Genomic DNA, 25,324 nt, shown 5'->3' on the forward strand with positions numbered 1-25,324 from the left:
GTTCCAAAGGGCCTGCAAAACAGAGCTCTTCTGCCAGGTTTTCGGTTGAGACCAGTAAACGACAAGTGACACCACCAAATGGGCCCTCCCCAAGACTTAACCCCCCACCCTGGAGAGGGGGGGGCGATACAGAAACAAATGATTTTTAGCTGAGGCAAGACGACGTATTTTTGTTTTTACATTTTTCATGTATAATTATCTCATCCAAATTAAAAATTTTAATATTTCATGTATTGATTATAATGGTGCAGTAGACCTTGAACAGGTACATACCGGGAGAGGCAGCATATAAATATATTTATTTTTTAATTTTATATTTATTTTATAAAATTTTAAAAAATATTTTTTTAAATTATTTATAAAATACAAAAAATAAAATGTCTGCTTTGGAGGGTGGACTCCATGGCATTCTACCCCAAATCTCCAGGAATTCCCCAACCTGGAGTTGGCAGCCTTATTTCATGTTATTATGTAAGATATCTCTGTGCTACCTGGAGAGGTTGGCATTCCTAGCCTCGAGGGAGAGGCAACTTTTAACATTGGCTGGACCAGACACTCATGGCATGAAGTGGCCATCGTGGGACTGGTTGCCCCTCCTGCAGCAGTCATTCTGGGCAGGGCAGCAGAGTCAAGGAGCAGCTCCAGCACAGGACTGGCACTTCCTGTTAAGCTCATGTCCCTCGTTCTGAGAACACCTGGTTTGACCAATTCAGATGTTCCTTGTCTTAGCAGATGGGCTTTTGACCCTTTTCTGTGACTGTATACATGGGGAAATGTTCCGTGTGAGCTGCTATAATGACAAGACTGAGTCACAGATGGATACTCCTCATTTTGGAGTTCCCCTTTCATCCATATGACAATGAGTCCTGCCTAGGGCTACCTTTTAAAATCCTGACTTAAAAGCAGCATGTCTTGCAGAAATGCTATAGGTTTAATTCCCCATCGCTGCATCTCCATGCTAGGAGAAGGCGCACCTGTTGAATATGTGCCTGTGACAGTTGTTGTCTGACCCTGTGCTACCAGACAATACAAGACGTATTCTCTTGTACACAAAAATGGAGAGATTTCTTATATATCTGAATATCTAAATGAGCTATTCTAATATAATCATGAATTCCATGTTTTCTACTTAATACTGGCCTTTAGGTCTGCTTATACTGTACACATGATGCGTGGATGCTAAGTTTGTCAAACAAACAAGTCACAGTCTACATGAACTGCTTATACTTTGTAAATATTATTTTTTTCTGGAGAGTGGATCTTGTATCACTCCTGTCCCAAAGGCAATGTGAAATGCTAAAGTTGAAACATGCTGCTTCCTGCAATTTAGAACGTGTCTTTGTGTTTAGATACTGCAAAATGTCTGTTGAACTACAGTTCCAAACCGAAATTTCCTTAGGAAATATGGGGTCCTGCGCTGAGATCTTAGAGGGAAAGAGTGGCCAGACTGAGAATGCTCCAGTTGTAAATCCGCCTGGCAAATCTTTCCCAATTCCGCACCATCCTATATAGCCACAGACGACTAGCCTGGTTTTAGAATCAAGAAAGCAAGAATGAGTCAGCACCGATATTTTAAAGTCTAGACCAGAGTTTACACTTCTGTTCCACATGGAGGTCCTACGTGTGACAAGCCTCCTTGGGAGCAAGCTAGAAGAGCTGAATGAAGACAACAGAACAGTTAGACAGTTAGGGTTTCTCTCTCCTCTATTCAAAGTTGTTTCTTTTTAGCAGCTCTCTTCGCACATTTGAACTCTACCTGTTCTGCATGAATTGAACATCCACCTCTGAGCCACGGTGCCTATCAGGTGTTTTGCTACATCACTGCTAGAGCCACTCACTGAACTCTGTGGCTCCCCATGTACCCATCAAGACCACAAGTGAATATTCTCCCTTGCAGAAGAGCCTGGCAGGTTGTGTAGTGCTGATGGACAGCTTTCTAGGTGTTTCTGAACAGGCTGTCGTGCTGGTATTAAGCCAAAGATTAAAGCCAGGCTTAGAGCCAAAACAGCCCCCTCCTTTCTCCTTTGCCTCAGGCTGAAGCCGCTCTCCATATCACCGCTCAGATGGAAACAGCCAAGCCCGAATGGACTTCCATTCTCACCCAGAGAGCCTTCTGGACTCTGGCTGCTATTGTGCTACATCTGAGCGGTTAGTGCCTTTTTCTAGGATGAAGGGTGGTGAGTCTGGAGTCGTGGCTGCCCCTCTGATGGCTTTAGCCGATGTTCCCACTTGGCACGGAATTCCTCAGGGGGGGGCAGGGGGGGGGGCTGGAGGTGACTGGGAACTTTTGCTTTGGCCCACTATCTAGTATTTACATTCCAGCTTCTTGGCAGAGGATTGGGAAGGCATTCTCGTGCATGGGATGCAAAAGCCAGAAATTTCAAACTTTTTATGCATTGCTAGAAAATGAGTCATTTTTTTGATTTCAGTCACGTTTCTTTCCAGAAATGGTGGGCTTGCATCTCCAAACCAGCACCTCTGGTCTAAGTGTTGCAGGTGTCTGGAAAAATGTATGGGTTTCCTCTCGTTGGTAAGTCATTCCCAGAACATTTACAGAGGCACAAAGTTTACTTTCTGTGCTATTTTTATGCTCTGTATGCACCACTCCTGGATTCTTGAAGTCAGTGTTGTTCTTGAAGTTAGGGATATTCAGTTCTTTTGAACGGGGTACACAGCCAAGTATAAACGGAATTTGGCGTGGCCACTGGAGGATTGTTAGGGCAGTAAGAAAGTGCTAAAGGAATATGTTTCAGATTTAAGGGTAACCAAGTTCTAGATCAGCCTTTCTCGACCTTTTGACCATGGAGATACCATTGAAATATTTGTCAGGCTTTACGATGCCAGGAAGTGATGTCAAGTAGCCACACCTCCCTGTCATGCCACCAGAAGTAAGAGGAACCTTTGGCAGCAAAGGTTTAAAGAGTCAGGTTTGCTCTCCATCCCATCCTCTCTTGGCCTATCATTGACCACTTGGAGAGGGGTGAGTGAATCTGACCTAATAAGGGTAGATTTTAAAATCAAAACAGTTTTTCTTTCCTTTTTGTAGACACAGTGTGGGAGGCCTCTCCCCAGCTGCCATTTTGAAACCCCCCATCCTGCAGTACCACTGAGGGACTTTCACAGTAGCATTTGGTGCTGTGGTACCATGGTTGGGAAACTCTGTTCTAGATACTTCCAGAAGGTAGTCATGTTGGGCTGCTGTAAAATAGTCCAATAGCATCTTAGAGACCAAGAGTTTCAGGAGATAAGCTTTCAAGAGTCAAATATCTGTTAGTCAGACATGAGTTCTAGATGTGTGCTCCTGTGCTGATAAACTGACTTTATTGCACAAATGATGAATTCTTTGCCTTTCAGTGATTTCAACAATACATAATTTGAGTTCTGTTGAGTCTTTAATTTGAGTTCTGTTGAGTCTTTCCCTAGTCAGTGTATCACCTAAAATTAATATCCAACTTTCTTAATACAGTTGCCCTGTTTTTCAGCTTATATTTGCTTAGCTAAGAATCAGTTTGGGTTTTTGTGTGTGTCAGTCACCGGTGCTGAGTACTGGTGACTTTTTTTTTTTTTTTTTGGTGAGGGGTGGTTATCACAAGACCTGGTGGGGACAAATTGGTAGAAATCAGTGCATCATTCAATATGAATACCAGCACTTTTGTAAAAATGGAAAAAAGCACTGCAAGGGACTTATGTTTTCCAGTAGTTTGAGGGAGACAGATGATGAATTGCTGGCTAAAGGAAACTTGCCATTCTGTTGTTCTTTTATCTCAACAGCCTTTGGTTAAACTTGAAAGAGAGTGTGCACATGGCATTATTAATCCAATCAAATCTGTAAAACAACCTGTATACCTGCAAACGGCAGATTAGGTGCTTCTCTGGCATGCTGTGGAACAACTTCCTTTCTTGTCTATTTTTTTGTACTGAGCATCCAGCCAGATGTTCAGTGTTCTGGGGAACCTGGAACCTTGCTCGCTATTTTTGTGACATTGTGGCTGGTCCTAATAAAATGGTCTTAGATGACTTTTGTTTGTGGAATTTTTATTCAGAAACAGCTGCCTGTGTTCTTTGTTCCGCTGATGTCATAGTGGACATTTCACTACACCCTGTCCTCTAATATTTCACAGATGAAAATAGAGACACTCCTATTTACATACCAAACATCAATGCCCATCATGCACATTCCACGAAGCATCGCTGAGGGCTCTTCTCTGTTGCATGCTGCATTCAATAACGCTGAAATTTATTTTTTAACATTCATTTCTCACCTTTCTTCCCAATTAGGGCCCTGAAGGCAGCAAACAATTAAAAAGCCAATGAAAATCAAATTTACAAACAAGACATAGATGTTTAAAAAGAGATTGAAACAAACAGGAAGGAGGGATCAATAAGGGAATATTTTTAAAAAATGACTTCCATTGGCAGAAGACAATGATAGAAGGAGACAGACTAAACTCCTTGGGGAGGAAATTTCACAGTTGTGGGGACATGACTAAGAAGGCCATTTCCGGGTTTGCCACTGGCCTAGCCTCAGATGATGGGGGCAGCCTCAGAAATGGCTCCCCACTATGACTGTAATTGTCAGACCCATTGATATGGGAATGTAGGTAGTCCTTAAGGAATGCTGGTCCCAAGCTGTATATGGCTTTAAAGGTCAATCTCAGCAACTTCAGTTGGGCCTTGAACAAGATTGAAAGCCAGTATTTGGAACAAGACTAGAGCGGTATCATCCTTCTTTGCTTTGAACAGCTATATGACTGGTAGGCATTCAGGCACGGTGTTTTTACCATGGTGACCATTTTCCCTGCCTCTCTACCTCCATGCTTGGGAAAGTTGCACCTCTTGGATTTCTGCCTGGTGTGTCCTTGCACTGGAAAATATGGAACCTCAGGGTGGAACTAGCAGGGTTGCCAAACTCCAGGTGGCACCTAGAGATCTCCCGCTATTGCAGTTGATCTTCAGATGACCAAGATCAGTTCCCCTGGAGAAAACTGCTGACTTGCAAGGCGGACATCGCTCCCCTTTGCAACCCCCACCATTCCCAGGCTCCAACCCTCCCAAATCTCCAGGTATTTGCCAACCCAGAGCTGGCAACCCAGAGCTTTTATGGAAAAGAGGAAGGGAGAGACACAAGGAAGAAAGACAAAAAGGACTGCTCCCCACCCCCACCCCCCGCGCTTCTGTCACCACCACTTTTCAGAGTCTTTCAACATCCATCCCATTTTGTTTGTGGTCTGTGATGCTGGCTGGAAGCCCAGAGTTGAGTGTGCCTGAATCGCAGATCTGCTTGTCTATCTGCGTGCTTTCTTCCAGCTGTTTATTGTGTGTTTTGTGTTTTAAAATAACTCTTCTTTGAAATGAAAAAAAAAATCAGAACAACCACCCTGGGAATTAGGGAGGGGTGATGTGTGTGGGGTGCCATGAATGGGGAAGGGCAGGGTAAAAATGTAAAAGAATAAAATAATTAAAAATTCACAAGCCTGTGACAAAACAGTTCCCCCCCCCCCTTTATAATGAAAATCCTGCTCTTCACGTTGGAAAAGCTAATGAAATGATAAAAACAAGAAGAATTAACTCAGTCTGTTATTACCCAAGCATATTGTTCTTATATCTGCAGGGACATCCAGTGAACTAGAAACAAAAGTTTAAACTGCGCAAGTGTTAGCTTCAAGAGCAATTCTCCGTTTCAGCAACACTGTGGAGGGTATTACTAAACTAAAGACTATAGTATGGACACGGGGGAATAATTTTATCACTACTGGAGTTAAAGGGCACCACCCAATTTGGGCTTATGGTTCTTGAGTAACCACAAAGCACACGGAACACAGTTTGAGTCCTGTGGTACCTTTAAGACAAACAAGGTTTCATTCTGAGTAAAACTTTTAATGTGCACACAAACTTCTTCAAATATATAGGACACAGTGGGGAACCTATAGGACACCATATTCACTGCTTGAAACTGTGCCTTAATTGTGAGGTTGCATTTTCAGACATTATGACAAAGGGATTTTTCTCCAGGTAACCCTGTTCAACAGGTAACCCTGTTTGGAGCTGCTATTGTGTATCTGATTATAGTCATCCTGCCCTTCCTTTTTGGTTTTGGTGGTTGTATCTCAGCCTCTTTGCAAGAAGTTGCCATGCTGTGGCCTGTGCTAGATGAAAGATTGTATGCAGAGCAGTAGGAGACACTGAAGATCAAACCAGATGTGCCCTGTCACTTGTGTTTACGGAGGTCTCAGCAAATTTTTAAAACTTAGTTCTCAGGCATGCAGGGGCAACATGTCTTCAGTAACAGGAGCTCTGGATACAGAGCCTGGGATCTGTCTAGCTTGGCCCAGAGTAGACAAGGATAAGGTAAAGGTATCCCCTATGCAAGCACCGAGTCATGTCTGATAGACAACTAGGAAACAAATGACTGTAGAAATTTCAGAGCTGTATGATCCCATTTAAGGTTTAGCAGGCAGAAATGGGTTGATGAAGGCATCTCTTTCTTTCCTGTGCAGTCTGGTTGGGTCAGAACAAGTGTACACATGTGAATGACAACCCATTCAGAAAAGATGAGTGATCTTTCTTCTGAAGGCAGGGGAAGGAGAAGTTACCTTGGTTATTGTTGCACGTTCTGTATTTCCAGCATCCCATCACTCAATGAACGTTGCGATTGCCTTTTTCTCAACTCCCAAACGTTCAGACTTTGGCCCAGTATCCCAAGTTTGAGTCCTAATAAAGTTAGCTCACCAGAATGTGTTCTCACAAGGACTGCCAGTGTTTCTAGTAGTTTCTGCACTTTGTCATGCCAACTGGGGGCTTGACCAGAAATCTTGATCTATCTTGCTTCAAGCCGCTTCATTCCATGCACTCTACCTCCAACTTTTGTTGGTTTTATGAACTGTTTTACGTAACACGCTTGGGACATTTGTTGGTTTTGGATTGCACAGAACACAGCTCCGTACATAACAATAATATCTCAGCCTAGTCCTTCAAAAGGCCTGTCTCCACAGGAAAGAGCTGCAGGGTTTAGCTAGCAAAGGAAAGGGTCAAAGATCACCACTGTATTCCTCTGTGTGCAGGCCATGCTGTGGGGACCCTTCTAGGGCTACCATTTCCACTGTCTCTGCTTTTTAAAGGACCTGATCCCGATGAGAATAGACCGAGAGCAAGGGCACCATGCTTTCTTTCTGTCTTTGCACAGTCTGAGAAGAGCTGCAGGATGGTGAGAAGGCCCGTCGTAAACAGGATTCTGCTGTGGCTCTTTCCTTGAGCTTGTTCCCCACCTTGATACATCCCTGTTGCTCAACTTGTGTTTCCCATCCACAGCTCTTCTGGTTTTCTGCCCAGGGTTTTGGCATCACTGAAGCCCTAACTCTGGCACCCCCTTTTCCTGTGGTGTGACTCTGATGTCATACACATGTAACTCAGTCGGTCCCATGCTGCCCTCTAGGGGTTAAAGGTGGGTCCCAGGTCTGGAAAAAGTATGAGTAAAGAGGTCAGCAAGTAGGGAGGGAAAGGAAAACGTCATATAGATGTATTTTTTTATAACATAAGGACTCCCCTCTCCTTCTGCACACTGTTCCTTCCCTGGAAATCCTTTCAATCACTCTTTCCTAACTGAATGCTTCACACTTCAGTGACTGTTGGACAAACCACTGGACCTTGATGCTCACCTTATTCTTTCCTCCTATTGCTAGGCAACCCCTCATCCTACCCCTGTAGAAATCCTATCCCTCTAGAACAGGGGTCCCCAACACATGCCCTTGGGTGGTATGATACCATCTGACACCTTTCCTGGCATCCTCCAAGTGTTTTTTAGAAAGGGTCAGTTGGGGATTTTGCCACACTCCGCCTTTTGTGGATTTTACCAGAATTCCCGCATGAGGAACCAAATCCTCTTCCTGCTGGATATTTGTCAAAATATCACTGGAGTTTTAGTGTGGGAGCACCCGCTACATCATTGTAGTTGACTGGCTGATTAAGGAATGTAGAAGTTGACCAGATGTGAGCGGGCTGCAGAAGAAATAGATAAACTGGCGATGTGCATTCCAGAGTAGCCTCATCATCCTTGGAATAAAGGGTGAGGAGAAGCAGGGCTTGTCCTACCAGGCAATCCTCTTAGTGATTCTGCAGAGAAAAACAGGTTTCAAACTTATCCTGACATGTAGATGTGACTCGAAGTGCATTCCAAAGCATGTTTTGAGAAAAGCGGCTGAATTACCCCTCAGTGGTCATTGCAAGTTTGGTGTAGTAGTTAGGAGTGCGGACTTCTAATCTGGCATGCTGGGTTTGATTCTGCACTCCCCCACAGCCAGCTGGGTGGACTTGGGCTTGCCACAGCACTGAGAAAACTGTTCTGACCGAGCAGTGATATCAGGGCGCTCTCAGCCTCACCCACCTCACAGGGTGTCTGTTGTGGGGAGAGGAAGGGAAGGCAAATGTAAGCTGCTTTGAGACTCCTTGGGGTAGAGAAAAGCGGCATATAAGAACCAGCTCTTCTTCTTCTTCCTCAATCCTGCAGAGATTTAGCCATAGTAACCAAGGGCCTGACCATTTCTTCATTTTGGCTGACAGAACAATGTGGCTCACAGCTCCCCAAGACATCTAGGTGCAAACCCAGTATTCTGCTTCTCAGACCAACCTAAGTGGATGGCTGGGTATTGTATGAACCGTATTTTTCCACATGGTTCTTTTTATATACTGTGGTCTATTCCTCTGCCTCTCCAACTGGTTCAGATTAGTGAGTGTTCTATTAAATTGTGAGTTGGCCCTGAGGAAGGGGGACTTTCTCATTGCCTTGTACATGTGACACGTCTATTTGCCTCCCATCCTCTTTTCGACAACACAGAGATAAGTTGTGTCACGGAGACATCACAAGGTGGCACTATATGCTTCCAAAACCTATAGAATAGGCTTTTGTGCCAAGGCCCTGATGTGGCTTTATGTGTAGGCTTGCAGACTTATGAAATGCAAAGATTAGCAGGAAGAAAGTTGTCACTCCATGAGATAATGAATGCTGCAGATGTAAATGGGACCCGAGGGAGAAGTTTATGGTGAAATGTTCTCTTTGCTCCTTGGAGTTTAAATAACCACATCATTGTTAAGGGGGACTGTTGCTAGATGTCATAAAGATGGTGCAAGACAAAAACCAGAGTCCTCAAATCATGAGAGGGTCAAAATTACCCAGCAATAAAAGTTCTGAGGGATGCAAACTGAGGGAGGGGTTTGCACAGTGTCCCTTTTGGTAATGCACCCATGCATTAGCATCTGTGCACCCACTTTTTTTTATTAATCCTGCCCTTCCTCCAGGGAGCTCTGTGCATCTTTACAAGAGCCCTGTGAGGCAGGTTCATCTAAAAGGGAGCTTGTGCCTGGACCAAGACTCTCCACTGAGCTTCATGACTAAATGGCAATTTGAACTCAGGTTTTCCTGGTCAGGTTCCCAGTTTCTCAGCTGGCCTCTGTAGTAGAAATCTAGGTTCAAATCCCACTTTATTGGTTGAGGCAATTTCTATTCTGCCTCTACATAGTCATCCTCTAGGTGATCTACCATTAAAATAATGGTTGAATCTCATTGAAAGCATAGGGTCCTTCTGATGTACCAGGGTTCTGATTGGCCCTCACTGAGGAATATGCCCTCAATAGGGTGCTGACTCCTCCACTGAGGACTAATCAGAGGCTCTTCCCCACTCGCGTTCTCCTCCTTCTCCATGCCACTTCCTGGCACTTGGTGTGAGGAGGAAGAGCCAGCAGGCTAATCCCCCTTTTAAAAGAGCTAATCCCCCTTTAAAACTGTTTATTCCCATGGCCATCATTACATCCTCTGGCAGCTAATTCCACATTTTAATCACTCTCTGTAAAGAAGGATTGCCTTTTGTCCATCCTGAACCTACAGCTTCAGTGGATGCCCTCACTTGAGTTCTGGTATTTTGGGGTTGTGAGAAAAATAGGATGCTTAGGGCTGCTTTAGAATGCTTAGGGCTGATCCTTTGCTGAGCAGGGGGTTGGACTAGATGGCTTGTATGGCCCCTTCCAATTCTATGATTCTATGATTCTATGAAAATTTCTCTTTAGTCAGCTCTCTCCACCCCACGCATAATTTATTAACTGCGATCATGTTGCCCTTGGTCATCTCTTTTCTAAACAGAAAAGTTCCAGACTCTTCATAATTTCCTGTTGTTAACTTAGTTTTTTTTGGGGGGGATGACAGTAAATATGACACCAAAGTGATAAGATTGCAATTCAGCCCTTAATGTTTATTGTCCTAAAAGTCACCAAAAGACCTCCTACAACAGCAAATGCTAAAAATCATATTTCAAAATATTCATAAAAGCCGGATCCAATTTCTGCTTTATAGGTAAGAACTAGAGTTTGAGTTATTCCCTGAATTGGGACTGTGGCCAGCTGAGATCTTTATGAAGCAGATCTCCACCAATAATCTCTCCTTGGGAAGAAAGGCAGCCATATGTCCTATTTACAGCATTCCCCTCACATTTTCTCTGAATTAAGTCATAAAACAGACTTCACGATGCTTCAAGTTCATTTCAAGTTGGGTCAAAGTTTGGAGGGTAGGCTTGCTGGAAAGAGTCCATCTGCTGTTTCCAGGTTCCAATTACAAACCAGATCTATTCATCATTAGTCTTAATGCTAATGACAGGGAAAAACAACAGTGGCTTGAATGAGACTTCCTGTTAACTCCTTGAACTTCAGTCTGGAATTCCCAAGACAATGAAGGTCTTCATATTCTAGGGCAGAATGGTTAGCAGTTGTGTAGCCTTGTTTCCTTGTGTTTCTTGCTGTACAAACAACTTTGCATCTGCATTTATTTAACTAAATCAACACAGAGATGACCAAACTGGAGTAACTTTCTTCTCGCCCAGAAGATGGGCCGATGTAGCAATTTAGGTCTCAGCACATGGGTTGAGACAAATGTGGTTTGCAAGTTCAAACTGAATTTATTGTTGAAGCCAAAGCCATAACAAACTTGCAAACAGGTTTGCAAGTTAATGCTTCAGGGGTACATCCAACTGAACATCGCCTTGGTGTAATTCTCCATGGGTGCAGCCGATACAGATATACATTTTAGATGTACACCTTCATCTGCATCTGGGTGAATGTATCTTCTTATATGGCTGGCGATGTCTGTCAAGGTCCTCGGTCACTAGTTATCTGCAGTATTCATTCCCATCTACTGCATACAACCAGAGAGTTGAATGGGGTCCAATCATATACTCCATGAAGGTATGCTGACCTTGTTAAAATATTTTATCTTTGGTCTATGACTGCGAATAAATTTGATTTGATACTCCATGAAAGAAAAATTGTGTACAGCATTGTGCTGTGTGGGACAAGGATTCATGTTGCCTAGAATATAAGAATCCAAGAATACATTTATATGAGAAAATGCCTATCATGAGAAGTTCATTATATCTAGGGCAGTCAACCAGTTAAAGAAATCCTAGCTGATTAATTGTATGGGTTTTAATTAATTAAATTTACATAACAACTGCAGGAGGCAAATGGCACCAGGAGGCATTGCCTTCCAAGTGGAATGGGGAATGCTAAAAACTATGACACATCTGTACATCTTCTAAAAACAAAAAGTATGTTTTTTTGCTCTAGGATACAAGTTTTAATCTTATTCAAAATGCCTCTTCTTGCCTTCTTTGTATTTAGATATTGCATACCTGTATTACAAGAGGCATAGCATTAGAAGAGCCATTCTCACACTGGAGGGAGCACCTCTTCAGAGATGGTGCCGGTCATCTGCAGTTCTTATAAAGGTGCTTTTTAATTGAAATGAATCAGCAGCACCCTTTTAAGGGATCAAAAATCCTAGTTGCATTCTATACACATCAATACAATTGTGTTGCTCGTAAATTTTGGCCCATTGCTTGTGGCTGAATCTGTTTACTGAACTTTGTGAATTGCAGTTCCATATCTTGTTCACAAAACCTTGGCGTTGGATATCATTCATCACCTATTACTGGCCTCTCAATTATTTTTTGTTCGGTCTTTTCTTGTTTACATCATTTTAAAATAGCAATCTAGAAATGGCTGCTCTCTTGGCATGACTCATATTCTAGATTGTCCGGAGCCAAGAATTAGTTTCCAGATGCAAGGTCATGTTCCTTCCAAGGAATGAGATTCACAAACCACTTGGTGGTAACGCTTTCTTCAGCATTCAGAAAGAAATGTAATCAGTTTAGTGTTTATGTGCATATTCATGGATTACAAGTTCCTGCAGGGAATTGGCATTCCAAGTATGTTCTTGGTTTTAATTAAACCAATATAATTACTCAGGAGAACATGCTCAGTTCTCCACGCATATTTTTGAGAGGCTGCAGTCTAGAGCCTGAATGAAGGCCAAACCACCCTTGCATTTGGGAATTCTGTGTTTGGTTTCCATCAATATTTTAAAAAAGCACTATTTTCAAGCTCTTGAGGAGCCCCAAGGGTCTGGGTACTTTGGATTCAGACTTCCCCCAGTACATGTCTGGTTTGGCCCTGGTTTGGCTGAGGCCTTGTGTTCTGTGTCTCCTTCCTCCCATATATTTTCCTTTCCATCATCTTCTCCCTTTCTCCAAGAGATTCAGCATGGCATGCCTAAGGATTACTGCGCTGAAAGCAGCAAGCACTTCTTTTACAATAAGTTCCCCCTCTCCACTGCATTCAAGGTATTTCCTTATTTTTTGTCCTGACATCTTTCAGTTCCTTCTCCCACTGTATTGTGTCATTCTGATTTCCTGGAACAATCAATACATTCACCTTACCCTTTCTGACCAGAACTCTGTAGTATTCATCTTTTAAAACCCTGGCTGCCATTTCTTTTCTGTAAAGCAGTTTTAGAAAATACAGTTTGATGGTGAGGGCAGAAGGAGGAGGCTTAACTCTTCCCATACCTACTATTTTCCTTCTACAGGGTCTTATCGCACCTAGAGCCACTTACGGAATTTAGAGAACAGGTTGTGAGCAGCACAATAAAATGCTGCCGTGGGGAAGGGGACCAATTGCTGGAGGGAAGTCAGTGAGGGCTAAAGCCAGTCACAAAAGGCTAGGTGGTTCCCACCCAAGCATCCTCCTACAGTGGAGGAAACTCTTCCGAAAAAGGTGCTCTTTGCAAAAACAAAAGTGTTGGCCTCTGGGCTCTTCTGAAGCCAGGGCTGGGTATTTGTGCTGGGGAAGAAATATGTGGGCAAAGGAAGGCACTTCTGGCTACTGGGGTATCCACCAGCACTGTGTTGGAGATGCCGGCCTTTCCATTTCAGCCAAGCTGTTCCCTCATTGCCTGCCATGGTCCCAGATGAATTTCCTGTTACAAATATGGACTTAGAACCTAAGTCGGGGCAAAGAGGCTTGGACGAGATGCATCACTGTTTGCCTGCCACTTTCCGCCCCAAACTGTTTTCTCTCAACTGTGCTCTGGGAGATGAAAAACAGCCAAGGAGTTTGCAAGAGATGTTTCCCGTTGCACAATTACCATGTGTCATATTTAACGTTCAGAGATCCGGTTTCTTCTCCCTTGCAGTAAATATTCTCTCAGCAGGAGCCGCAGTCCTTGCCATAAATGCCAGGGTTGATGATGAGCGCAGCTTTTGAGTTCCGTGCCCCATTCGAAGCCTGTTGTGGTCTTTAGTCAACCATGCAATTAATGATGTCGTTTACAAGAACATCGCAGCCTGTGGTCTTTGTGTGACCAAACTGTACAGCAAAGCAAAGTCCTCTGCAAATGGCTGTGGCTTTGAAAATTATAGCAAAGTGGCTGGTTTTGTCCCGAAAGGAGACAGGCAGGATTGTGGAAGGCCTTTGAATAAGAAACCAGACAACCAGTAAAGGAAGATTCCTAGATGGGCATGCATGAGTGTTGTGAGGGCTGCCCTTGTTGACTTTTTGAAAGTCACGTCACATTTTACAGACTGGCCCAGAGTTGAAAAATGATTGACATTCCTAATGTGAGATATTTTATTTTGAGATCCTCAACCCTGGATGGTAAATTCAGGATGCATCTAGAGGAAAAACCTCTGTGCATTCTTCTCTAAAAAACTGCAAAAGATCGGGCAGGTCCCTTCTGCAGAAATCTGGGTGTGAGCCGGGATTCAGCCACCAGCACAAATGAAGATAGCTCCTCTAGGGCGGTGGTCCCCAACCACCGGACCATGGCCCAGTGCCGGGCCGTGAAGGCCCTGGCACCGGGCCGCGACTCCCTCTCCCCAGTAAGAAACTTCCCAGGCTGCAAGCAAATCAGCCGCAAAATCAGCCGATTAGCTTGCGGCCCGGCAAGCTTCTTTTTGTGGGAGGGGGGGACAGGGAAGCAGGGTTGCGCATGCACGTTTGCGCCATGCGCGCCCAGGTTGTGCATGCACGGCACTCCCATGCATGCACATTTGCGACCACAAATGGCGCAAACGTGCATGCGCTACCCGGTCACACATGCACAGCATGCCGGTCCGCAGCCTCAAGAAGGTTGCGGACCACTGCTCTAGGGTTTAGCTGCCAGTTAGAGAAGGTCGACAGCTTCTTGGTTATACCTTCCATCAGCATGACTGAATTCTTTCAAGTGAACTTGGGGCTTATTTGGGGGTGAAGTGTTCATATTCCAGGTGTAATTAAGCCTTTTTGTAAAAACTGAAAGGAAACAGAAACCAGTTTTATCCTCGTTACAATCACCTAGATACCCACAGTTTCCATGTTTTACCTTTGCGAGAAGAACACGGAATAGCACCTGGGAACTTCTCTATTGTTGCACTGCATAAAAAGAAGAGCTGGGTTTTATACCCCACTTTTCACTACCCAAAGGAGTCTCAAAGCAGCTTACAATCACCTTCCCTTCCTCTCCCAGCAACAGATACCCTGGGAGGTAGTTGGGGCTGACAGAACTGCTCTGATGGAAAAAGCTCCAACAGAAGTGTGATTAGTCCAAGGCTGAATGTGGAGGAGTGGGGAATCCAATCCGGGTCCCCAGTTTAGAGGCTGCCACTCTTAACCACTACACGAAACTGGATCTTGGTGATTTACAGGAACAAAATTTTGCTTAGTGCAGCATCTTATTTCCAGAAGTGGCCAGCCAGACGCCTCTGGGATGCCCACAATAAGGACAAGTGGTGAGTTGCCTCAGAACATGGCTAATAGCTATTGAACTTTTGGTCCATTAATCTGACCCTTGTAAAAACCATGGTGGAACCACACTGGAAGGATTTGCAGTTTTATGATCCTTAACTTTTTTTAAAACCAAATATAGTCAGTTGGACCATGATTTCAAGGGGCAGACCAGAATGGGGGGGGGGGGGAAGGGCGTTGCTTTCCTGCCATTTTTCAACTTGAAAACAGTCATCTCTGGGCAGCTTTGACACCACCCACCCTGCCACCAGGAAAATGTACAGGTACCGTCTGCTCCTGTGTAAGAACTAAAATCATACCTTACTCATGAGACTGCCAGATTTATAGCTTACTTTACTGCAACACATGTTTACACCCCACCCATCAAGGAATTGCACATCTCCTCTGGTTTCTATGCTTCATGCTAGAACAAATTGGTTGAAAAGAGACACCCCCCCAAGGGTGAACTCATGGACTATAGCAAAAAAGCAGATCCCCACCAACACGCGTGCAATTTCCCACTTCCCTTAAATTGCTTTGAGGAGAAATCTGAGAGGCAGTAGCCGGCCAAGATCCCGTTTACGACGCTTTGGTCTAGTCTATTCGGGTCACCGCATCTTCTCTGGAAACGGGGGCGGCGGGGGGGGGGGGAGAGATCCGGCTTGCTTTTCTTCGCGCTAAGTCGGGAAATCCCTGCGGCTGCTAGCTTTGAGGAAGAGGAGAAGGGGCTTCCACGCCACGACCTGCACTGCCCTGCCTGCAGGCAGCAGTGGCCTTCCCACGCCTCCCGGGCATTACCCGGAGCCGGGGGAGGTTCAAAGGAGCGCCGGAGCCACAGATCGCAGCGCGAGTACTGCTGAAATCTCCAAAGGGGCGTCCCGGGAAAGTGCAGCTTCTGGAGAGCGCAGCGAGATCTGCTATTCGCCCCCAAAGAGCGGCTCGGAGCCTCCGGGAGGGCTGGGGAGAGGCGTCCTAGACGGCCCCCCGGAGCAAATGGCAGGGCGTTGAGGAAGGCGGAGGGTGGGCGAGCCCCGGGTCTGGCTTTGCCCTCGCACTTCAAACGGCGTCGCGCCACCGCAGGCGCTTCTGGTCTCAATTAGAAACTCTTGCTTGCGCCGCGCATTCTTCGGCGGAGCTCTTCCTCCCGGCGCGGACCGACGGCGCTTCCAGCTGGCTTGCGGAATAAGCCCACGGCCGGATCTGCGAATCCCCCAGCCTGACCAGTTCGGGAGCGGCGGGGGGAGGGAGAAACACCCTGGAGGAGCGCCCCCCAACTCCCTCACCACCGCAACTGAAGGTCCCACCCCTTCTTCCAGCCAGGGAACCCACCCCGCCTTCCTTCCAAATCTTCAACATTTACCATAGCCCTCTGTAGCTTCCCTGCTTTCCAGTTCCCCTAACTACTTGCCCAAAGCCACACACACACACACACACACACACACACGCCCGCTTTCCCCCTTTCCCTTTTGCAACCAATCTTTCCACCGGCAGAAGCTGCCAACTTAATTGAGCTAAAAATAGCCCCTCTTTTCCAAGGACCCTGTTCCATCTCCCCCACAGTCTCTCTACGCCCCCCAGCGCAGCTTGCAAGCTTGGAGAGTCCTCCTGGTCACCTGCATCCTTCCCAGGAGCCCGGGAGATCCCTCTGCAGGTGAGAAGACAACTCTGAGGCTTCGGTGTTAGGGGACCCCCGTCTGCAGTGATGCGAGCCAGCTGCCCCCTGTGGCTGATGTGCTGCCTGTCCTTGGGGCTTCTGTGGCCCTTGAGCCCGGCCCGGGTGGAGGCACAGACAGTGTTGACGGATGATGAGATAGAGGAATTCTTGCAAGGCTTCCTGCAGAGTGTGGATTCTGAGAACGAGGAGGATGCGGAAGAGCAGGGACCGGAGAAGGTGGCTCGAGGCGAGGAGGTGCCCGAAAACCCAGGGAGAGTCCGGCCAGCGGGCAGGGACAGCAGCCCAGCAGAAGAAGGTAAGCACCATCCTCATATTTTGGCATGAAAGGGACCCTGCACGAAAAGAGCGGATTGGACTGTTAAATCATCCCTGGATCAAGCTCAGCTCAGTGCCCCCTTGTAGTGGGGGCATCATGATAGGGTCTGATCTATTTGGGTCTGGAGCCAGGCAGTTCTTGCAGGGCTGGCCACTGGGCTCAGTTTGTGTCTGGCTGCTAGTGGTCCTTCCGGGGCAGCAGCCCCCCAGAATCTTTTCTGACCAGTCAGAGAGCCAGTCTGCTTCTTAGGTGCTGCCAGGTGATGCTGGGAAGGTGATGCCTTGGTAGCCGTTTTTCACTTTTTGTCCTGAGTTCTGCCTTTGAAGGGGAAAGACCTCGAAGGGCTAAGCAGGTTCTGGTTGGAGGATGACACCTTGAAGATGTACCTATTGGCCCCACCTCCATCCTGAAAGATGTCTCCTCCCCAGGAGTGCTGTGTTACCATTGAATGTGTTCAGTGGATTCCACTCTTGAAGTGCTTTTGCTTCTATGTTAAAGACAGGGTCTACAGCAGTCTAATCCGAAATACGGACACTACAGTTTAAAAGATCATTTCCCCCAGAGTAAAGTGATTGGCAATCGCCCTCAAATACTCAGATATCATTTTGCATGTATTTATTTATATCTGGCTTTTCTCTCTAGTTGCAACTCAAAGCAACATCGTTCTCCCTGCTTCCCTTTTCTCACAACAACAACCCTGTGAGGTAGGTCAGTCTGAGAGTTTGTGACAGACTTGTGAGGGAATCAAATGCCTGGTGGACACTTCAGCAAGATGAAGTTAATGAGGATCCGTGGATCTCACAACACTGCATAGATCTCATTTTGTGTTGGGAAGGAATTTGCTTCAACGTAGGATGTCGTTGTGGTAGAGCTGTGGATTCTATTGCAAATCTTCCCATGAGTGATATTTGTTTAAAGCTTCAAGTGTTGCCTGTTAGGAGTTTATGTTGTTGTTTTTCATTGTCAAGGAGAATCTCAGCAGGTAAAGCTTTTCCTGGCACTGTGTCTGTATGCTAGAGTAGATAGAGAAAGCAATTCCTGCCAATCTAGAGCTGATAAAAGAACAGAGACAACATTAGAAAACTTCATCAAGCTTGGAGGAGGCATGTTATGTGTGCCCACATTTCTTATTTCTTTTATCGTAAAAAAGTCATATGGCTTTAGAGAAAATGGGACTCTAACACAAGTCTCCTAATTTACTCTCTGTTGTAAAAAGGCAAAGTCAGACTGATAAAGCCACCCTAATTATCAAGAGAGCAGATTTTTTTTTTGTAGTTTTTGGAATATAGCAATTCAGTGGGAAATGTGATTTTTACTTCGTTCTCGTGTAATACTTTTGGGCCTGGGCTGTCTATGAATTTATGCTTTGATAAGCAAAGATATCGGCTTTCTAGCATGTGTACTTTCTGGCAGTAGAACAGGTACTTCCTTCTGAAATGAAAAAGTGTGCCACCACCCTTACAGAGGTTTATCTCAGTTAGGAACCTAAGAAGTACTGCAGGGAAAATCTCCCATAACAATTCTGTAAACATTATAATTAGAAGCCAAAACAGTGCTTGCAATGCCTGGGAACTAGGCTTTCTGAACAGGACATTTGTACTCGTAGTTTCTCCTTCCCAGTTTGTTCCTATTTCAAAACTCCACTAGCTATTGATTTAATCTGCCCCTCTAAGCATTTGGCTCAAAGCATCTGGCACTCTAGAGATGAACTTGGAAAATGACGTTGAAGAATACTAACAAGAATTGCCTAAGCCAATCTGTAGGATCTAGCTGTATAGAGAGAGAGAGAGAGACACTGATTTTTCAGCTTGGGTCTGTTTGGTATCACAATTGACAAGCAAAGATCTTTGGATGTTCTACTTTAAAAGCTCTCATAGCTCTTCTTCATTTTCAGCCTGTGGCCTTCGCAATACTTTTGGCTCTTATTGCAATCTTCAGTGAGGTTTCCCGCTTTGTGGCTTGGCTGGAGGGAGAGACGTTTCAAGAGCTCTGTAGCTCTTGGCCTTGCTACAGCCAATGGCGAAAGTGCAGATAGATAGATAGAATGGCCTCTGCTTCCTCATAGGCTGTCTGTCAGTTCCGTCAAAGTGAAATTCTTTCCCCGAAAGAAAATGGAGGCATGGCTCCTGGAGACCATGGACAAATCAGAAAACGGACAGTGATCCAGTCCCAATTACATTTTAAAAAGAGAGTTGAAGGTATTTTGAGGCGTTCCTGAGCATGAGGAAAACACATTGTCAAACTTTCACTCTGGCACTAAACAACATTCATGTTATGTTATGGAACTATAACCTTTTGTTCTTTCTTATTTCTATTATTCTCTCTTTTAAATAAAATTAAAGGCTGGAGTTATTTATCCAGCAATTTAAAAAAAATAAAATAAACAACATTCATTTTTAAGGTATATTTTCCTGCCAATGGTTGTCAATGGAAATATCCTAATTCATTAAACATTTTTAAAAAACTAAAAAGGAAGATTGTACAGCCAAAAAGGGCAGGAGGGAAATTATTGCTATTGGAAGTGCTGCAGACATTTTAAACAGCGCACTACAACGATCCACAAGCACAAAGGAGAGGTGAAAACGGAAGAAAGCGGTTTACCTCAAGAATGGGTCAACCACACTTTGCTAACCAGGCGCGAGTTGCTTTGTATGGAAAGGTTAATAAAATCCATTAGCAGCCGGTTGCTAAAATAGCCGTGTCTGAAATGACACAAAAATCTGCTGGCAATCAGCTTCCAAAACGGATTACGAAAGGGGCCATGATAGTCATCAACCAATGAATATGTGAGAATGTGTGAACCATCCTGTTTACTAGTGTGAGAGAATGGTGGTAAAAGGCATTGTAGCGGGTGGTAAAGCTTCTGATTTTGAAGCAGGAAATCTGATATAGTTTTGGGAATAGTGTTGTTTAGGTCAGTGCTTTCTGGGGTAAATGGGTGGGGTCTTGTGAGTTCCTGTATGACTGGCTGATTAGAGCTCAGTGAAAAAACCTAATGTAGGCCTCAGCCATTTCTTCCCCCCTTCTCATATTCTGTGCATTTCTCTGAATTTTTATTTTCGTTGCGGAAAGCAAACAAGTGAAGGGGTTACAAGTGCTTTAGGATGCTTTGGGCTGATCCTGCGTAGAGCAGGGGGTTATAGATGGCCTGTATGGCCCCTTCCAACTCTATGATTCTACCACAAAGGGAGAAAAGGAAGACCTTGTTTACATCTGTGTTATTTACAACATTTATCTCCTGCCTTCTGGCCATTCAGGGCCACCAAGGTTGAGTTGCTAAGACTGTAGTTGCGACACAAAGAGGAACAGAAGGAAGGTCATTGCTGCTTCTTCCTAGGGTGGCCTTCAAGTACTGTTTGTAGACAACACTGAGACAATAAAAGCAGGATATGTATATATCTCCCCACTTGTGGGGGAAGGAAGACTCCCTGGAGAAAACCCAGCCTATCCCACCAGTTTGCTGCTTATTCAGGGACTGATTCAAAAGGAAGCTGGGACAATCTTTGTTCCTGGCACCAGGCTCAGTTGGTTTGCAGCACGCTGGTCAAGAGGGTGCAGGCATTGCCAACCTTAGCGCAGACCAGAGGCCTGCTAGACTCATTCCCACAAACCATGGAAATGCTGCTGCTCAGGGCTTTGGAATGAGACTGCGGCTGTCTGTTGGGCTGCGAGGTGACGGAGTCCTTAGTCACTAACTTTCTCTCGGAGACCGGGCCTCTGAGTCACAGAGCAAGGCCTCAACCCGGACTGCTTTGTGTGTCAGGGAAAAGAGGCAGGAGGAAGCCTTCAGAAAACTGGAAATCTAGAGTGAATCCCCCAGTTTAGTTCTGTCTCAGTCAAGGATAGGGCTAATGCACTTGATTTTGCTCCTGTCCCATGAAGTACTAAGGTGTGGGAACTAAGGCAGGAGCTGGATCCAGCAGTATCACACAGCCAGCAGAGGCTGGTGGGGAACTGAGTCCTTAAATGCTACTGCAAGAGAGTGGAGATGCAGGCCTCTACAGCTGCAAGAACTGTTGAGGTGGCTCGGGGTCTGAATCTGAAGGCAGGGCTTGTTTCCCCTGGTGAGCAGGCTGGCTCAAACTCTTGGAGTTGCTCCTGCCCATCAAAGGGGACTTTCTGGAGGTATCTAACAGACTCATTCTGAGGTAGTGTTAAGTACTTAGATCTTTCCTCCCCTGAGCCTTCAGCCTCATTTGAAGAGGAGTCTGCATGCTGGAGGAGCCTCTTGTGGCGCAGAGTGGTAAGGCAGCCGTCTGAAAGCTTTGCCCATGAGGCTGGGAGTTCGATCCCAGCAGCCGGCTCAAGGTTGACTCAGCCTTCCATCCTTCCAAGGTCGGTAAAATGAGTACCCAGCTTGCTGCTGGGGGGTAAACGGTCATGACTGGGGAAGGCACTGGCAAACCACCCCGTATTGAGTCTGCCATGAAAACGCTGGAGGGCGTCACCCCAAGGGTCAGACATGACTCGGTGCTTGCACAGGGGATACCTTTACCTTTACCTTTACTGCATGCTGGCCCATCACAGCTCCTTACTGCACACATTACTTAGTGCGTGGCTATGTTATGCTTAAAGGCTTTGAACACAGAGTTTCTAGTAGACAGAAAGGGACAGTTTAGGTTCTTTGCCATCAGCTGTCCTAATGGTTCCAGTTGGTGATGTATAAAGTAAATGCAGTACTTTCTGCTATGCTGCTTCTTTATGATAGCAAACATCCAGTATTTATTATTTCTCCCATATCCCATTTTTGCTAGAGAAAGAGCTAAGCTATCTTACATATGGCTCCCAGATAATCTCCTACCCAGGCTATAACTAGGACCAAGTCTATTTAGTTTCAGTAGTGAAACCACATCTTGGGTATCCGTACCATTTTTTAAACAATTTCTATAATGGGAAAGCCATGTCTATGAGGCCCCAAAACATGACCTGCCAAAGAACTGGGAGGGCGGGACAGGTTAATCTTTTCCTCTCATGCCATTTTCCTGAACTGAAAAAGCTATGTCTGAGTCGCTTTTACCTTGGGGAAAACTTACAGGAAATAGTTAATGTTCTCCCTCCCCTCCCCGTGTTATCCCCCCCCTTTTGATAATCCTGAATCCTGTGTTTGCAAAAGGAAAAATCTTTTTTGAAAATGCTGCCCCCCCCTCACAAAACAGCAATCCATCAAAGCACCATCTCATCCATCAGAAATGGGTTCCCTCTATAAGGTTCTGAAGAAGGTGGTTTAAAAGTATAATTTAATATATTCTGATTTAAAACATTAAAAAACTATTTAATGCAAAAATTAATGGATTGTGTCCTGTTGTTACCTGCCCTGAGTCAACTGGGGAGGGGGGGGTGCAAATTGGAAAAAAAAGTTATTATTATTGTTTAAAAGATGGCAAAGCCTCCTGGAAAAATTATCTCGTGTATGTGCCTACTTTTTAAAATTTATTATTCATTTTGAGATTTTTATACTCCGCCCTTGTGAACTGTCACCTGAGGGAGGTTCACAACAACTCATAAATATACATCCTTTCAATAATCAATAAAAGTTAAGACATTAAAAACAATTATTCTTGAATCTTGCAAAAGAAGAGAGATATGTGGATCCCAAAATCTCAAGGGTGGCTGGCAGGCATAGGCTGACTGAACATTTGCCTCTCAGATTTAAATACTTTGGTCCCTGTTAGTCACAGACATAGACTTAATTATGTCTCTGAACTCTACCTGTGGCTATAGCACACATGCCCCCTTTCTTTGGAAAATAATTGGTTCTTATATGCTGCTTTTCTTTATCAGAAGGAGCCTCAAAGCGGCTTACAATCACCTTCCTTTTCCCCTCCCCACAACAGACACCCTGTAAGGTAGGGAAGGCAGCAAAGCAAAAAGGATGATATTCCCAGCGGCATCCATTTTATGATTGACCATTTCTTCACCCTGAGGCAGCCTTGCCGTGGTCATGCCCACTTCCCTTTTCCAGCATTCTGAAAGTACTTCCAAAATCAGGTTGATGACTCTTGTCAAGGTACAAAATGTTATTACTCACTGATCACTGCATCTCAAACTACTCCTAAAAGAATGTTTATAGGGGACATTAAAAATTAGGTGACCTGATGTAGACTTGCTGTGTTTGTCTTCTCACAGAAGCACCAGAGAGGGTAAAGGAAAAGCCCAAGAAAGGAAAAAAGGAGAAACCGCCTAAACCAACCAAGAAGCCTAAAGTGAGACCTTCCAAGGCCCCCAAGAAGGAGAAGCCCCCCAAGCCCACCAAAAAGCCAAAGGAGAAACGTCCAAAGGCAACAAAGAAACCCAAGGAGAAAAGCCACAAACCCACCAAAAGACCACCAGGGGGAAAGAAAACGGAGAGGCTTCCCTCTGTCCAACCACACGAGGAAGGAGAAAGGTACCACTTGCCAGAGAGGCCGCTGATCCCGCCCCCGGCCAGAGAGGAAGATTATTATGAAGAGCCTGATTCACCCCGATTACATTCACCCTATGGGAAGGAAGATGAACTGTCTCGACTGAATGAAGAAGGGGGGATATGTAAGTACCTCGTCATATCTTCCATCAGTCATGTGACAATACAGAGAGCTATGGACTGAGAGTACATTTCTGTGCATAGTTCTTTTACATAGGTTTCCATTGTCAGATTTTCTTGTAGCAATGGCAAATCGCTTCTGAATGTCTCTTGTCTTGAAAACCTTTTTGGGTTGCCGTCAATCAGCTGCAACTTGACAGCACTGCCCACCATCTAGGAAAGGTCAGTTCCCATTGAAAAAACAGTGTAGGAGAGAAAAGTTAGCCCCCTTCCCTTTCCCAGTTCTAATTCTCTGGCCACCCTGGGACTCTTTGGAGCTGCTTTCCACCTCCAGACTAGTGCCGTTGTGGCTATAACACACTTACTATGTCAAAAATTGTCAAGGATCAGAGCCTGTTTCATAGAATGTATGAAGAATATCTACAATTGGTAGTTATTTAGATACATGAGGCAAATTGGAAAATGGTGAACAATTGAGATATAAGGTCTGGATACACAGCAGACATAGACAAAGGGAGTTGTCTCCATGCATGTTTTTTTTTTTGTTCCTTCCCCTACAGATCGCATTCCCCACTCGCCTCTGGTGGGTGCTCTCAGTATTTGGGGGAGGGGTAGTGGGTACCTGTGATCAATTTGAAAAACTTGAATAGAAATGATCAGTAATAGGCATTATTAGACTTCTTTATAATCTTCCTTTCTTCCTGGGTCTGAAGGCAGATTACAGGCATGTTGGGTTCTATTCAGCCAATCAGCGAGCGAATCATAAAATCTAATAAAAACATCTGACTCTAACAAAGATTCCTGGTAAAACCAAATAACTGACTGTGCTAGGCAGATTGCTGATATAAGAAAGACCTCCCTACCCCTACACTACTGGCACACAGTGAATGGGGTAGAAGGACAAGTCTCTGTGTGGCACACCTTTCACACTTGACCCAAAACTTACTTTACATGCAATATTTTGAGAAAAGCAGGCTTGGGGAAAATCTTAGCTGAGCAGGGGGAAATAAGAAGGGAGATGACCAGATGATCTTGTAGTGCAGAGGCTGCAGAAAGAACTATTGCACTTTGGGGAGAGGGAGAGCAGAGCAAAACTGTCTGGAAAGAACCATAACTTATTTTTAAAGCTCAAGTAAGTGCCATGATCATTTTCAAGAGAAATATTTAGTGACAGCTCAATCTCCCCTGATTTGCTATGTTGATTTAGTATATGTACAGTGAAAGGGGACTAAATTAATAGCAGGGAACTCAGTACATTCTAATCCAAAAAATAAATCAGGAGCCCAATCACTTTAAAGTCTAGGAGAATTTATTCCAACATAAGCATTCAAAATTATCTTCAAGGTGCCTTTGGATTTTTGTCTTATTTTGCTGTTACAGACTAATGCAGCTTATGCGTGGAGTTCTAGTCCAGCAATTTCGTGACGTATCTTTTGATGTTCTTATTCAACAGTGACATACTCTTTCCTGGTTCCCTATTTCATAGCTCTTTTCTGAAAATCCCTAAAGAAGGGTTGGATCAGCTCAAAGTGGACCAAACTAGACGTTTGCTTCTTTTTTCAAGGGTTACCCAAACTGAATTCTTCAAAAAAAGTAAATGCCTAGTTTAGCCCTTAATTATTAGAAACAAAAGCTCGTTGCAAATGTTCTGACTTAGACTCAACTGCAGACCAGCACTGAATGCTATCCCCTTGGACAGTTTCTGGTAGGACCTATCCTAGATGGAGAAATGCTT

At 44.8% G+C, this 25,324-nt stretch overlaps 1 protein-coding gene and 1 long non-coding RNA gene across 3 annotated transcripts in view; both read left to right on the top strand.

The window, feature by feature from the left end:
- The first annotated feature begins 2,052 nt into the window (after window positions 1-2,052).
- Window positions 2,053-3,972, top strand: LOC143821446 (uncharacterized). Its single transcript, XR_013225802.1, has 3 exons — window positions 2,053-2,148; window positions 2,446-2,530; window positions 3,772-3,972. It is a non-coding gene; the product is annotated as an uncharacterized LOC143821446 (long non-coding RNA).
- An 11,800-nt stretch (window positions 3,973-15,772) lies between these two features.
- Window positions 15,773-25,324, top strand: part of AEBP1 (AE binding protein 1) — a 36,054-nt gene continuing 26,502 nt past the window's right edge. For both annotated transcript variants that reach the window (XM_077306968.1, XM_077306969.1), the window contains exons 1-2: window positions 15,773-17,048; window positions 23,196-23,594. In XM_077306968.1, the coding sequence (XP_077163083.1) occupies window positions 16,781-17,048; window positions 23,196-23,594 (667 nt within the window). In that variant the 5' untranslated portion in view covers window positions 15,773-16,780. The remainder of the gene's footprint in view (window positions 17,049-23,195; window positions 23,595-25,324) is intronic.

This window comes from Paroedura picta, chromosome 12 (assembly GCF_049243985.1).
Source record: "Paroedura picta isolate Pp20150507F chromosome 12, Ppicta_v3.0, whole genome shotgun sequence".
NCBI lineage: Eukaryota > Metazoa > Chordata > Lepidosauria > Squamata > Gekkonidae > Paroedura > Paroedura picta.